This window comes from Dermacentor variabilis, unplaced genomic scaffold (genome assembly GCF_050947875.1).
Source record: "Dermacentor variabilis isolate Ectoservices unplaced genomic scaffold, ASM5094787v1 scaffold_13, whole genome shotgun sequence".
NCBI lineage: Eukaryota > Metazoa > Arthropoda > Arachnida > Ixodida > Ixodidae > Dermacentor > Dermacentor variabilis.
The window spans coordinates 16641179-16654374 of NW_027460291.1; the positions used below are offsets into that span (position 1 = coordinate 16641179).

Consider the following 13196-nt stretch of genomic DNA (forward strand, 5'->3'; position numbering starts at 1 on the left):
GACTATATTTATTATTTGTTCAGCGTTAAAATTCGGTCTGGCCCTTTCGCACTCCATGCTCCCTTTCCCAACTACATATCGCCTTTTCAAAATGATGCGTTCATCGTCACTCCCTATGCTGCTGTACCTTTCCTCGTCAATGAGCATTTCTCTTAACTTACAATGAATTGCTTCTGTAATCAGGCAATAATCAATCTTCGATTGCCGGTTTCCGAATTCCCACGTGATCTGCCCTTCACACTCAGGCCCTGTATTCACGATAACGAGGTTATGTTGCTCACAAACATCTAGCATTAAGTTCCGGTTGTTGTCGGTATAGCCATCTAGATCCTGTATGTGGGCATTCATGCCACCCAATAGGATAATTTTGGCATCATTCCAGAAACCCTTAATATCAGCACTTAGGCATTGCATTAACTCCTGCTCTGCTCTTTGCAATCATTTTCGGTCCACGAATACGTTAACCCCAGCCAAGTTTTCTTTCCACTCATTGTACCTGATAACCAAAAACGCTCTTCACATTTTGAATTGACTCTTTTTCCATTTGGTTCCCGAATGGATGAGCCTTCCGATTCATCCTCCCTTTCTTTCCAACTTAGCTCTGCTGCACCTTTCCCAAACACTGGCGACTCTTCCGATACTCTAAGCAGCGTTTCCGTAACCGTATAGACCCATATTTGCTCTCTATTTAACTGCTCCTGAATCTCTGTCCACTTTTCCTTTCTTCTGCCGCCCTTTATGTTTATGTAGTCTATTGCATCGCGAGCTCTCTTTCTTGCTTTCATCCTACTATTCTGAGGTCGCGGTCGGGTACCTTTATTACTAACTACTCTGGCCTCCTGAGCGCCCGTGGGCCCCCTAAAAAAGCAACAACGCGACCAGCAAGTCACCAGCCTACTTCTCGTCCAAACCTGTAATTGAAGTCGATCCTTTCTCGTTCAAAACCACTACACCTTCTCACTTCCCTGTTTACTTCGACAACCTCGAAACCTTTCTCTGGGCTCATTTTGCATATCGCCTGATTAGCAGCCATTACGGCTCTTTGTACGTGACTGTCACGTACAGGCACCTCCGGTACCGTTCATACCACGATCTGCACCTGGGGGGACAGCTCGCACAAATCGTCTGCCTCCTTCGCCAAGCGCTCGGCTAGTCCTGTCCCTTTCCTGTTTAGGATGTCATTCATCCCACTTGCCACTATGACAAGGTTGCGCGCGTGGGCATTTTCCGCGAGCTTTCCTTTTGCTCCTTCCATGGCAAAACGCAGTGTCCGCTCAGGAAATGTCCCTACCGCCACTCTTTTATCGCCTTTCGTGCACCCTCTCCACAATTGCTTTTCAGTTCAGTTCAGTTCAGTTTATTGTCCTTAAAGACCCCCGGAGGGGGTATTACATAAGGGGTGGGTTTAACATAAGTTCCACATTTGGTACACTTCATAATTTATATTCAATGTGATCAATCACACGCTGCAGGAATGAAGACGGGCAAGTGATGCTAACAATGTCAGCAGGAAGGCCGTTCCAGTCTTTAGCTGCTCGAGGAATGAATGAATGAGGCGGAAAAATGAGTGGTTCGGGCACGCGGCCGTGCGACTTGCTGCGGATGACTGGTGCGGTGAGAGATGCGTGCCGCAGGAACGATGTATGGCGCATGATGAAAGGTACTGAAAAAGAACTTGTGATAGAGCTCAAGACTAGCAATGCGTCGGCGATTAGATAGTAATGTTAGTCCGGATTGTGTTTTAAGTGCGGAAATACTGACATCATATGAATATTGTGAGTAAATGAACCTAGTAGCGCGGTTCTGAACAGATTCAAGTGAGGTGATAAGATATGTTTGGTGCGGGCTCCAGATGGCAGATGCATATTCAAGTTTGGCCAGAACAAGGGGACTTGTAGGCAAGCAGTTTTTACGTTTTGAGGTGCCTGGCGGAGATTACGTTTTGAAAAACCTAGTGTTTTATTAGCAGATGATATGATGTTAGAAATATGTTTATGCCAGGACAGATCATTGCATACAGTGACACCTAGGTATTTATAGGACTCTGCTAGTTCGAGAGGCATGCTTCTAATTTGGTAGGGAAATACCAGGGGATTACTGCTACGAGTGAAAGACATAACTTTACATTTTTGTACATTAAGTTTCATTAACCAATCGTCACACCATGTTAGTATGTTGGTGAGGTCTTTTTGCAGGGCTGTTTGATTGCTAGTGTTACGTACAGTTCGATAAATGACACAATCATCGGCGAACATTCGGATATTACAGGACACATATGAAGGGAAGTCATTAATATATATTAAAAATAATAGAGGGCCAAGAACCGATCCTTGAGGGACGCCTGATGTTATTGGTACAGGGTTAGATAGGTGATTATTTATAATGACAGATTGGGAGCGGTTTACCCGCCGTGGTTGCTCAGTGGCTATGGTGTTGGGCTGCTGAGCACGAGGGCGCGGGATCGAATCCCGGCCACGGCGGCCGCATTTCGATGGGGGCGAAATGCGAAAACACCCGTGTGCTTAGATTTAGGTGCACGTTAAAGAACCCCAGGTGGTCAAAATTTCCGGAGTCCTCCACTACGGCGTGCCTCATAATCAGAAAGTGGTTTTGGCACGTAAAACCCCAAATATTATTATTATTATATTGGGAGCAGTTGCTAAGAAATTCAATGATCCAATTCAAAACATCAGGATGCAAATTAAGTCATGTAAGTTTCAATATTAGACGTTGATGAGGAACTTTATCGACGGCCTTAGAGAAATCCAGGAAAATTGCGTCAGTCTGTATGTTACTGTCAAGGTTAATGTGAACATCGTGCAGGAAAATGGCCAGCTGTGTTTCACATGAGAAAGCTTTGCGGAATCCGTGCTGTGCGGGATGGAAAAAGTGATTCAAGTCAAGAAAATTCATGATAACAGAGTAGATGACATGTTCCATGATTTTGCAGGGGACGCTTGTTAGGGAGATGGGGCGGCAGTTAAGAGGCGAGTTTCTGTTACCTGATTTGTGAACTGGAGCGACCTTCCCAATTTTCCAGTCATCTGGAATGAAACCTGAAGAAAGAGACTGGGCAAATATCAAGGACAAATAGGCTGCAGAAATAAGCTTAGTGTTTTTTAAAATTTTTGGGTTGATCTCGTCTATGCCGGAAGATGATGAACAGTTGATTTTGTCAATGATCGCACAAATACCGTCTGTATTGAAAGCAATGGCTGGCAGTGACGAGTTTATACAAAGCGATGACGAAATGGGAGGCGCATTAGATTCGTTAGTGAACACAGAAGCAAAAGGCCGAATTGAACACGTCGGCGCAATCGGAATCATTAATAATTTCGTTCGATTCGTTAGTTATCTTAATAGTGCGCGTTTCGCTATCGTTTATAACTCTCCAAAATTGCCTCGGGTTATTGATTAATAGGTTTGGTAGATTATTGTGATAAAAGGAGTGTTTAGCGTGACGCAGTGCGTCGACGTAGCTCTGTTCGGCTTCATAATATTTATCCCATGCGCATGGGCGTCCTCTATGTTTGGCGGCGCGATACAGACGCTCTTTTTTTTTCTAGCCGTTTTAAGGCCTTTGTGAACCATGGTTTTTGCTGATAAGAACGAAAGGTGACTTTAGGAATGAATTTATGTGCAAGATCACTTAGTTTGTTTTTGAAGCGCATCCAACTGCTGTTAACAGAATGGTCTTGAAAAGTTGATTCGAATATAGGAAAGAACGTAGTCATAGCTTCAGTTATAGCTCCGTAATTTCCTTTGTCGTATTGAAATATTGTTTTCTTAAAGGTATCCCGTGTCAACAAATTGAACGAAAAAGTGGCATGCATGACTTTGTGATCATTGATCTCAGGTAAATAAGAAATGGATGAAAGGCTGTCAGGGTGGTCGGTTAGTATGAGATCGAGGACGTTAGCAGTTTGCTGCGAAATCCAGGTTGGTTCAGTTACTAGCTGGGAAAGGTTAAAGTTAAGGCAGAAATCGACAAAATTTTTGGCCTCTGTGTGTCCAGATACCGAGAATGATTGTAGGGTACGCCAGTCTATTTGTGGGAAGTTAAAGTCACCGAAGAGCAGGATTTGCGCGTTTCGGTGGGTGGTTACCAGTTCGATTATGACGTTGTTAAGTTGATGGCAGAAATCAGAAGTAGCATTGGGCGGTCTGTAACAGATACCAAGTAGCACTTTTTTTGGATAGGTATGCATTACGACCCATAACATCTCAAGATCTGATGTGACGTTTATTAGCGAGCATGGCAACTGCTCACGAACAGCGACTAGCACGCCACCACCACGGGTTCCTGCGCGGTCGTTCCGATAGAGGCAGAAACCGGGCAGGTCAGCTAGAACTTCGCTATCAGTAACGGCGCTGCACAGCCATGTCTCAGTTAGTAATAGTATGTTGCTACCGGTAGATGAAACTATGTTTGAAACCAATTCACGCTTTGGGAGGAAACTGCGCACGTTCGTGTATATTATAGAAAGCGAAGCGCTATCTCTGGAGCAAGTCGGTGTTATGTTATTTTTCTGTTTGGGGTGATGTAGCTGCTATGACAATTCCTTGACACTACTCGAGGCGGCATCAAAGGTGTATCTTCTTGAACCGATGAACAAAGTCTTAAAGCGGAGTGAAAACGGAACGCCTTTACCTTTTGCGAAAGCAACGAGATGTTTTCGGGAATTTCGTACTGATCGCGAAAAGTCCTCGCTAATACTGTAGTCAGTGCCCTTAAGCTTTCGGCCACTCGAAAGGATGTTAACTTTGGTTTTATGGAAAGTAAATTTTGCTATGAGGGGGCGAGAGTGATTGGGGGAGTGACGACCGATGCGATGTGCACGTTCTATTTCTTTTGGGTCGATGGTTAGTTGCAACCTATCGCGGCAAAGTTCCACAATCAATCTTTCGGAGTCGGCAGTGGTTTCCGAGCTGGAAGGGTCAGGAATGCAGTAAAAAATTAGGTTGTCCCGCCGTGAGCGATTTTCAGCATCGTCGATACGTGCTTCGAGCTCGGAAATGCGAAAAATAGCCTGTTCAGTCGTGGTGCGCATTGCATCCACTTCGTTTCGAATGGGCAAGAGCGTCTGGTAGTGACTCTCAAGATCATTCATTCGTTTGCTTAAATCAGTAATTGCTTTATCGGTAGAAGTAAGTTGCGACTTAAGACCATGAATTTCAGTGATCAGCTGGTTCTGACCGGCGGTTAGTTTTCGCAATTCGGTTAGTAGGTTTTCAGGAATGTTAGGACCCGGGTTTGTTTCCACATCACCGGCCGAAATCAGCAAGGCATGAATAATATGAGCACATTCGACAGCAATGGCGGCACAGCAGTGCTGGCTCGGCAACTGCATCAGGAAATAATTGCTGGATTTTTTAGCAAAGAGAGCGTATGGTTGACTAACCTGCATTGGAAGAGCAAAAGGTTTAGCGAGCTGTGCAGATGCGCAGTCGCCGAGCCCACAAAGCTGTGTCGACGGCCGCCCCCAGTTTATATCTGGTGACTGCGTTGCTGTTGCTCACGATGGGGATTGCCACACCCGACTGAGGACCACCGGCCGCCACTTCTTCTGTTGGATGTCCGGGTATGACGCATCGCTGGTACGGAAAACCTGGATGTTGGCTGGCTCGTTTCCTTGGCAGTCGACCACGCACCTCGACGAAGCTGACGTGGCAGCAGCGGTTATCGTAGGCAGCAGGAAATGCACAGTAGCGAAGGTGACGATCTGCATTGGAAGAGCAAAAGGTTTAGCGAGCTGTGCAGATGCGCAGTCGCCGAGCCCCTAGCCCCTAGCCAGGTTTTAGTCGCCGGCGACAGTCACCATTTCAGTCTCTTACCTCTCCCTGCTTCCCTTTGTCCTTTTCCGCGTGATTCGGACTTCACAAGGGGCATTGACTCCTGCGCTTCTGCTATTCTCGTTTGGCGGCCTCAAGGTAGGTGCTGCTCTTTCCAGCTGCCCCCTCCCCACGTTGCACTCGTTCCGCGTGCTCTGCTAACATTCCCTCTCCTGTCACGTCGGGATACTGCGATCAAGTGTTACGATCATTCTCGTTCGCAATGGCGGCCCTGTTCACCTATTCCTCGGCTGCTTGAAGCCTCTTTTCCACTACCTTCCTTGCATCACGCTCCATTTTTAGCTCATTTTTGAGCTCTTCGACCTGTTTGACAAGCTCTTCCTGGGAAGCCACCATTTTTTTCAGCCTAGCATCGACATCACAGTGTCTGCCGATTGACTCGATTCTGTCTCCATTCCCATATGTCCCCTTGTCTGCCTTCAGCGACCCCCCGCACACTGCACGCTTTCCCGGCTTTCTTGCCATGTATTTCAGGGCTTTTTCCTAATGCAAATACCGAACCTTTTAGAGCACGCACCTTCTAGCAGAAACCGATATGCACAGAATCTAAATCCCTAAAATGCCGCAATGTAATTCTCGCCAATGCTTTGAAAGCAATCAAATAGGTATGACACGTGTTCGCACGTGTTCAGCCACGCGGCCACGCTCTCCCTTTCCTACCAAAGCAATATTCCCGATACCAAAGCGCACACAGTAAAACCACTAATAGCTATTAGTCTTGCCCCTTCCAAGCTACTATTTAAAGGCTATAAGGATTTAACGTCCCCCACGGTTGCACATGTTCAAGCACGCGGCGCGAAAGGACGCTCAGATTATTCTGCGAAACCAAATATAGGCGAAATACACCCGCGCACACGAAAACAGAGAAATAACAAAAAACTACCCAATTTATTATTTAAAGGCTAAAAATCGGCAAATCAAAAACAGAAGCAAGCTCAAAGCATGCGCAAAAGAATGTATGATTTCGTGGCCGCCACCGATCCCTGGAAAAACACCACCAACCGCCACAAAATCTCGCGCCGATCGTTTCCAAGGGCGCTATGACGTAAAACTATTCCAAACTTTTCTACTCCAATTCTGCGATCAGCCCACCGCGATTGGTCAAAAACTTTTTTGGACCACTCCCACTTCACCTGTCTGTCACGCGACGTCACGAAAACCGTGATAGCTCCCCATCTGAATGACGTGTACACATTCACTATGCATAATTTGACCGAATAAAACAAAAATAGTTATTTCTGATTCGACGCCTTTTTGCCATTAGCCCTCGGCTACTGGTCAAATATTTTGGGGCTGCACCCACTTCACCTGCCTCTCACGCGACGTCACAAAACCGCAAGAACTTACCGCATCAAAGTGACGCGTACGCATTAAGGATGCATTAATATGCCGAACAAAAATGAATATTCTTCTTAATAGCCGCAGGCTTCCCCGTTCCGAAAGGAATAAAAGATGGCTGCCGCCGATCGCTCAGGCGCTGGCTACTCGCCCCTGCCGGAGAGCATGGGTTTATTTGCGTGTAATAAAAATTTTTACGTGGCCGTGTAACGTTTTGGAGAACTTTCGGTACGTTTACGACGTCGTTCCGCCAACTCTTCTTTGCTGAGGACCCGTTTTAGCGTCATTCTTAAGCTTCCTTAGCATGCCGCCGCGATTGTCGACGAGCCACCGCAAACTAAGTAAGAAAAAGCGGACGAATCGCAGACGCCGGCACCACCCTCTTCATTCAGTTATCGATATTCAGTGCAGTGGCTTGGCCCCATCGAATCCCTCTACACTTGCGCATGCTCCTCGCCTCTTGCAAGCCAATTATATAAGACAAGCCGCTCAGTGTAGGTAATGTTATTCGTTTTTCAAGCAAACAAAAGTGACCTCTTATGAACGAGGGGAGCATTTGATTGGTTTGTTCAGACAACCCCGCTGGTGACGGCCCGATGCTAGAGCCGGCGGTCACGCAAATTTGACGTCAGGAGATTGGAATAAAAACATATTGGGATAGGTTTACGTTATACGGCCCCAATTTCAAGCCCAGAATGCCTTTGCAAACATCCGCACCGACACCATTACTCTTTTCAAACCTGTCATGGTTGCTTAGCGACTAAGGCGCTTCGATGCTGAGCACGAGGACGCTCGATCAAATACCGGTCGTCTGGCACCCTCCATTAGGACGTGTCTCATAATATCACGGTTTCGGCACGTAACCCGCCTAATTCAATTTAATTTACCACTTTTGAAGCTCCTCGCAGCACTTTAATTAGCGTAGGCACAAAGTACTGTTTGTTCTATTATTGCTTCATTGCGTTTCTCAGATTACCTTGGGGAATGTCTGTCCTTCGTTTATGCATACACCAAACAAGTTGCATTACTTGAGTATGACTATGTTGTCGGAAACACACGCCCAAAGCTCCGCGCATTATTGACTATGGACATGATTGCAGTTCCATTGATATCAGGTCCTTCCTTTTCAATAAAAATCATAAATGCGATTTTTTTCAGTGCTAAAATTACTGCCCCGATATGTCGCTTCATCGTCACTTGTACTCGCAAATCCGTGTAAATCCGCTGTATTGTTCGCGAGCAGCGATACATTGTTTGCCCACCTCAGTCCATCATGCAGCAGTGTCTCTAGCAGCTGCGTCCTGGAAACACATCCGTTCGCTGTGTCAAAGATGATAGTTTTTCACAATCAACATATCATACAGGCCACCTTCCATAGATGGTCGCGGGATCGAATCCTGGCCACGCTGGCTGCATTTCGATGGGGGTGAAATGCGAAAACAGCCGTGCACTTAGACTTACGTGCACGTTAACGAACCTCAGGTGGTCGAAATTATTCCGGAGCCCTCCACTAAGGCGTACCTCATAATCAGATCGCTCTTTTGGCACGTAAAGCCCCAAAACTTTTTCCAATAGATGTTCGCATGAAGTAGCTTCCACGTGTCCACGCCCACGTCTGACAATAGCGCCCACATTTTTTAAGCTGCCAAGAATTTATTTCGATAATAGCGTTCGAAGTTTGATACGTGCGATTAACCGTACCACTGCGAATTTAGAGGTTTGATTGTGCAGGAAAAAAGCAAATAATAGGAGAAGCAACGCCATCAAGTGGCGATTTTGACGAATTCGCTCCCTTACCTTTCACTGAGTCGAAATAATGGCTTCGAAAATAGCCTTGTGCTGTCGTCCACTTTTTTTTTAAATCTATGGTGGCGTTACTGCGAACGTTTTGGTTTTCACCCGCATGCACCAATCACATTTCAGCAATTTGTCACTACTTATTTCATGAGTTTACCCCTACGTGGCTGGTCGTAAAAAAGAGATCGTTTCATTTCTGCTTTTGTTTTGTATAACACTTCCTTGTTTTCGCACACTCATAAAAAAAAACTTCAGCTTCGCTTTTTCGTACACCAGCGTTCCTATGCCCTATTTCCCTCTTGTCGATGTGAATGACGTACTTTAGAAAAAAACGAGGCTAGAGATTTTAAAAATTGTAGTATTGGCTGAGCTGAAGCTTTCAGAAGATTGTATAGTGACAATGTAGTGACCGCGAAGAACTAAACAGCGGCCGAACTCTCTATTGGGATTTTTTATGTAGCTAACTGGTGCCCACAAACGCAATTAACGCTCTAACGACAACGATGGCAGCGATCACTGTCGTTAGTCATCGAATGTAAAGTCTTACTCACGAGTCCAGTCTATCGCTATTTATACACGTTTATCAGGCTATATTCCAGAACAATCATTCGTGCCCGCTTATATTCGAGAATGTACAGCCGTAAAACACAATTCGCTTCCCACGCGCAAACTGGGTACACCTGAGCATTCTGCCACATAATAGACGAGACAATCCAAGAACTTTAGGGCAGAGTAGGAGTGCCTTGCACCGAACATTTACTTCATAACTGTGATTATCCTGTGTAAAAAGGTCAGCGCGGCGAAAAGCAAATAGTGTGTATCAAGTAATAGTGTTCTTTACGAATGTGTGTATGTCATTTCATGTTAGAGACATGCTTAAGCAACCTGCGCACTTAGTTAAAACATATAATACATTAAAATTTCAGTCTCCAAAATGAAAACTTCGTTACTTTTCACCTTCATTTCGTAGCGTAAGTTTTCGCTTCTCTGTGCGTATATTAACAGAAACCTGGTATGGAAGGCACTCCTAAATGCATGCGCCACCGGCGTATGCTCACTCCCTCGCGACTCGACACAACGAAAAAGGGGGCGGTGTATATGTCCTTACGCCAAATTGCATCAGTGCAACATAAAAATCGAGTACACATGTGTCATCCACGACTATTAAGCTGTGGGAGATCGTACGAAAGGCAACAAGTTCGCCGGTACTGTATAAGCAGCTCGGTCGCAGCTATGAAAATTTCTTCAGTCTTCTTGATCGCTGATTATTTCTTCTCAAATCATCACACTCTCAAAGTTACTGTTCAATGTTACTTTAATATCTATTCAACGCAGTTCCAAGCAAGTGAACTTGTTATCGATTGATAGTAAATAATCTTTGGGTAATGATCCTACCAACAAAATGACAATCATGACAATCATGGACCCAGGATGGATTTTGTAGGATTTATTCTAACGACTAATACGCTTGAAAAATGTACTGCTGACACCTTAGCATGTGATTTCTGTCACCATTTACCTGTTTCCCTAGTTTGAGACACATTTCATCTTAAGAAAGAAAAATGTACGCGCTTTTATCGAGCTATTGCACATGAACATTAGGCGAAATATTTAAAAAGTTAGCGACGATTACGATACTCCCTAATCCAAAAATATAGCGCATACGTGTTTTCATTTCGCGAAACATTGGCTGGCGCAGACAATCTGTCTCGTGCGGCACATTGTAAGCGGAGCGAAGCACCGTGCGGCTGCCTCGTTGATCGCAAAGGCAGCGCGTGGGTGACGCGTGAGTCACAGCACGCAGAAACACCTCCCAGAAGACACTCGCTACTGCGGCGCCATCTTGCAGCCACCGTCGCCGCACTGCGCTTTTCTTTTCAGGCTGCTCCTCCGCTTTCCACCTTATGGTTCGCTGCACCTTCCTCCTCGCGTCTTTCATCCCCGCTGCAGTCCGCGTTCGCTGTTTCATTCTTCCCTGCGCTTGTACGCTTGGTTACGCCGACTCTTGCCGCAAGAACGGCCGCCTCAAGGCCCTACCACTGGCATGCGTCGGCAATGCGTCAAAAGCGTCCGCCGCGAAGGGGCTGACGCGTCACGACGCGCGGAGATTTCGCTGACTGCCGATGCTAGAACACTGGCGACGCGTCGCCGCCGTCCACAAATAAGAGGCCATGATGCCTTTGGCTGCTACGCCTGCGATGGCCGCCGATGCGAGCACGCCGACACCAACGGTTGTCCGAGTTCTTTGAATGCATGATGCGCGCGACAGTGCTCTTGAAAGACAGTGTTGTGGCACTAGGGCAACAGCGGTACGACCGACGACCATGGCCTGTGGCAGTGCCACGTGAATCCCTGCCGAGTTCGAACGACAGCGACAAATCCAACCTGCCGACTGCCATTACGCCGGTCTGAATGCGACCGTGTGCTAAAACGTCGCACTAACTCATGGTTGCGGCGACGCTTGTGCTTGTTGTATGTTTTGTGGTGCTCTAGACAAATGGGAGCATGCTTTCCAAGTCCGAAGTTTGCATTGTCAGCACTCGCCTGCTACCGATCTTGTTTACATTACGCGTAGGCCTTGCGTGCCCATCGAGTTTGTAACTACTGAGTGAACGAGCCCAGCTGAGAAACTGTGTGGAAGGAAACAAATTTTCCGTCCCGTTTGGCGCTGCAGCCATTTCAAATGTGGCTCTCTTTACTTCGTGTTGTGTGTGATGTGGTGAATGAACCACGTGGAACTTCTGTTGGTGATCTGCGGCGTGTTTTGTGTGTAAATAATGCGGTCTTAGGTGACTCAAGTTATATAGTCGAGCTCTGCGCTGTTTCCAGCGATAAAGACAACTTTCGAAAGCGAAAGACACCAGTAGCCCAAAAATGGGAACTACATCATCAGTCATGCCGCCCGTTTCAGCTGACAGTGCGCTCTTGACTCGCCATATCAATCCAGTTCACAACAATTTCACAGTAATCCTTCACTCATGGTAATAACGACGCGTTTTCAGGACAGGAGACAGAAAGAATGCACAGAGCACAGTCGCTGAATAGTCCTCTGTGCGTTCTTTCTGTGTGCTGTCCTCAAAACGCGCCGTTATTACCATGTTTCATCAAGCCAGCAACCACATGGCACATCTAAATCTCTTAATCGCTTCTTCACTCAGTTCTTTCAAGTCCAGGCGTCTTATGGGCTATTTGGGCATAAATCGCTCGTGCAGCACTCAAGAACGCTGACGAACTGAAGAAAACATGACACAGCGCTGTCATGACTGAGTCTGTGTGTCATTTTACTTGAGCACTGCCAAAAGAAATGATCTGTTTGCAATATGTGCACCACGTTGAATGCATGGGAGGACTTGCATCACACAAGACCTATACCTGCAGCCGCATTAACCAGCATTGATTCGATGCATGCTTGAGAAGGAGCACGTACAGAGTCAATAAAACAATAATTCGCTTTTGATCTTTCTTTTGTTCATGCACTGACACCATCTGCTGATGGTTTGAGTGCATTAGTGTGGTGCATTGCGGGCAAGGTGAAAAGGAGTCATCAGTGCTTTGTGCAGTCGGTATGCTTAAACTTCCGGAATCTCTTCAGCTTGTACTAAAATGTTTCTCGCCGCGATACTATAAACGGTAACAGGGAAAGAAATCAACTCAATACGAAGTTCTTAATGCAGCTTCGCAGAATGTGTTTCATTAACAAGTTAAAAAGTGAACTGCAACATTATGCTGATGTGCCACATGTGCACTTGAAATGAATATCTTTTATAGAGGTGAACGACTGGGCCTGAAATAAGAAACTTTGTAGCAGCTCTGCAATGTATATCAGCCACAACAAAGCTGCTGCGTGCCCAACCTACTTCCTTAGAGGCACCCCTATGAAGTCTGTTCGGGCCGTTCCCATTCTCGGTCTAACATTCAGCCCTTCTCTTGACTTCTCCGCATATGTCACCAGTACTGTATCTAAGGCTCGTCGCATTCTCAGATTTGTGTAGCCACTCTCCCTTCCCTGTGGACTTGAGGTTTTCAGAGTAGTCTACACTTCTATCATTCTGCCACGGATTGAGCACTGCTCATCAGTATAACCCCAGTATCAAACTCACCTCCCTTACAAACTTGAGCTTGTTCAGCAAAGGGCAACACTAACCCTCTACTCCCGTCTTTTGGGTCATTCGTAAGATCATGCCAGCCTTCGAGGATTGACTCATAGC

At 46.2% G+C, this 13196-nt stretch overlaps 1 protein-coding gene across 1 annotated transcript; it reads right to left on the minus strand.

The window, feature by feature from the left end:
* Positions 1 to 4550: 4550 nt before the first annotated feature.
* LOC142566748 (uncharacterized) lies at positions 4551 to 5480 on the minus strand. Its single transcript, XM_075677628.1, has one exon. The coding sequence runs from the start codon at positions 5406 to 5408 to the stop codon at positions 4551 to 4553; it is 858 nt and encodes a 285-aa protein (XP_075533743.1). The 5' UTR covers positions 5409 to 5480.
* Positions 5481 to 13196: the final 7716 nt, after the last annotated feature.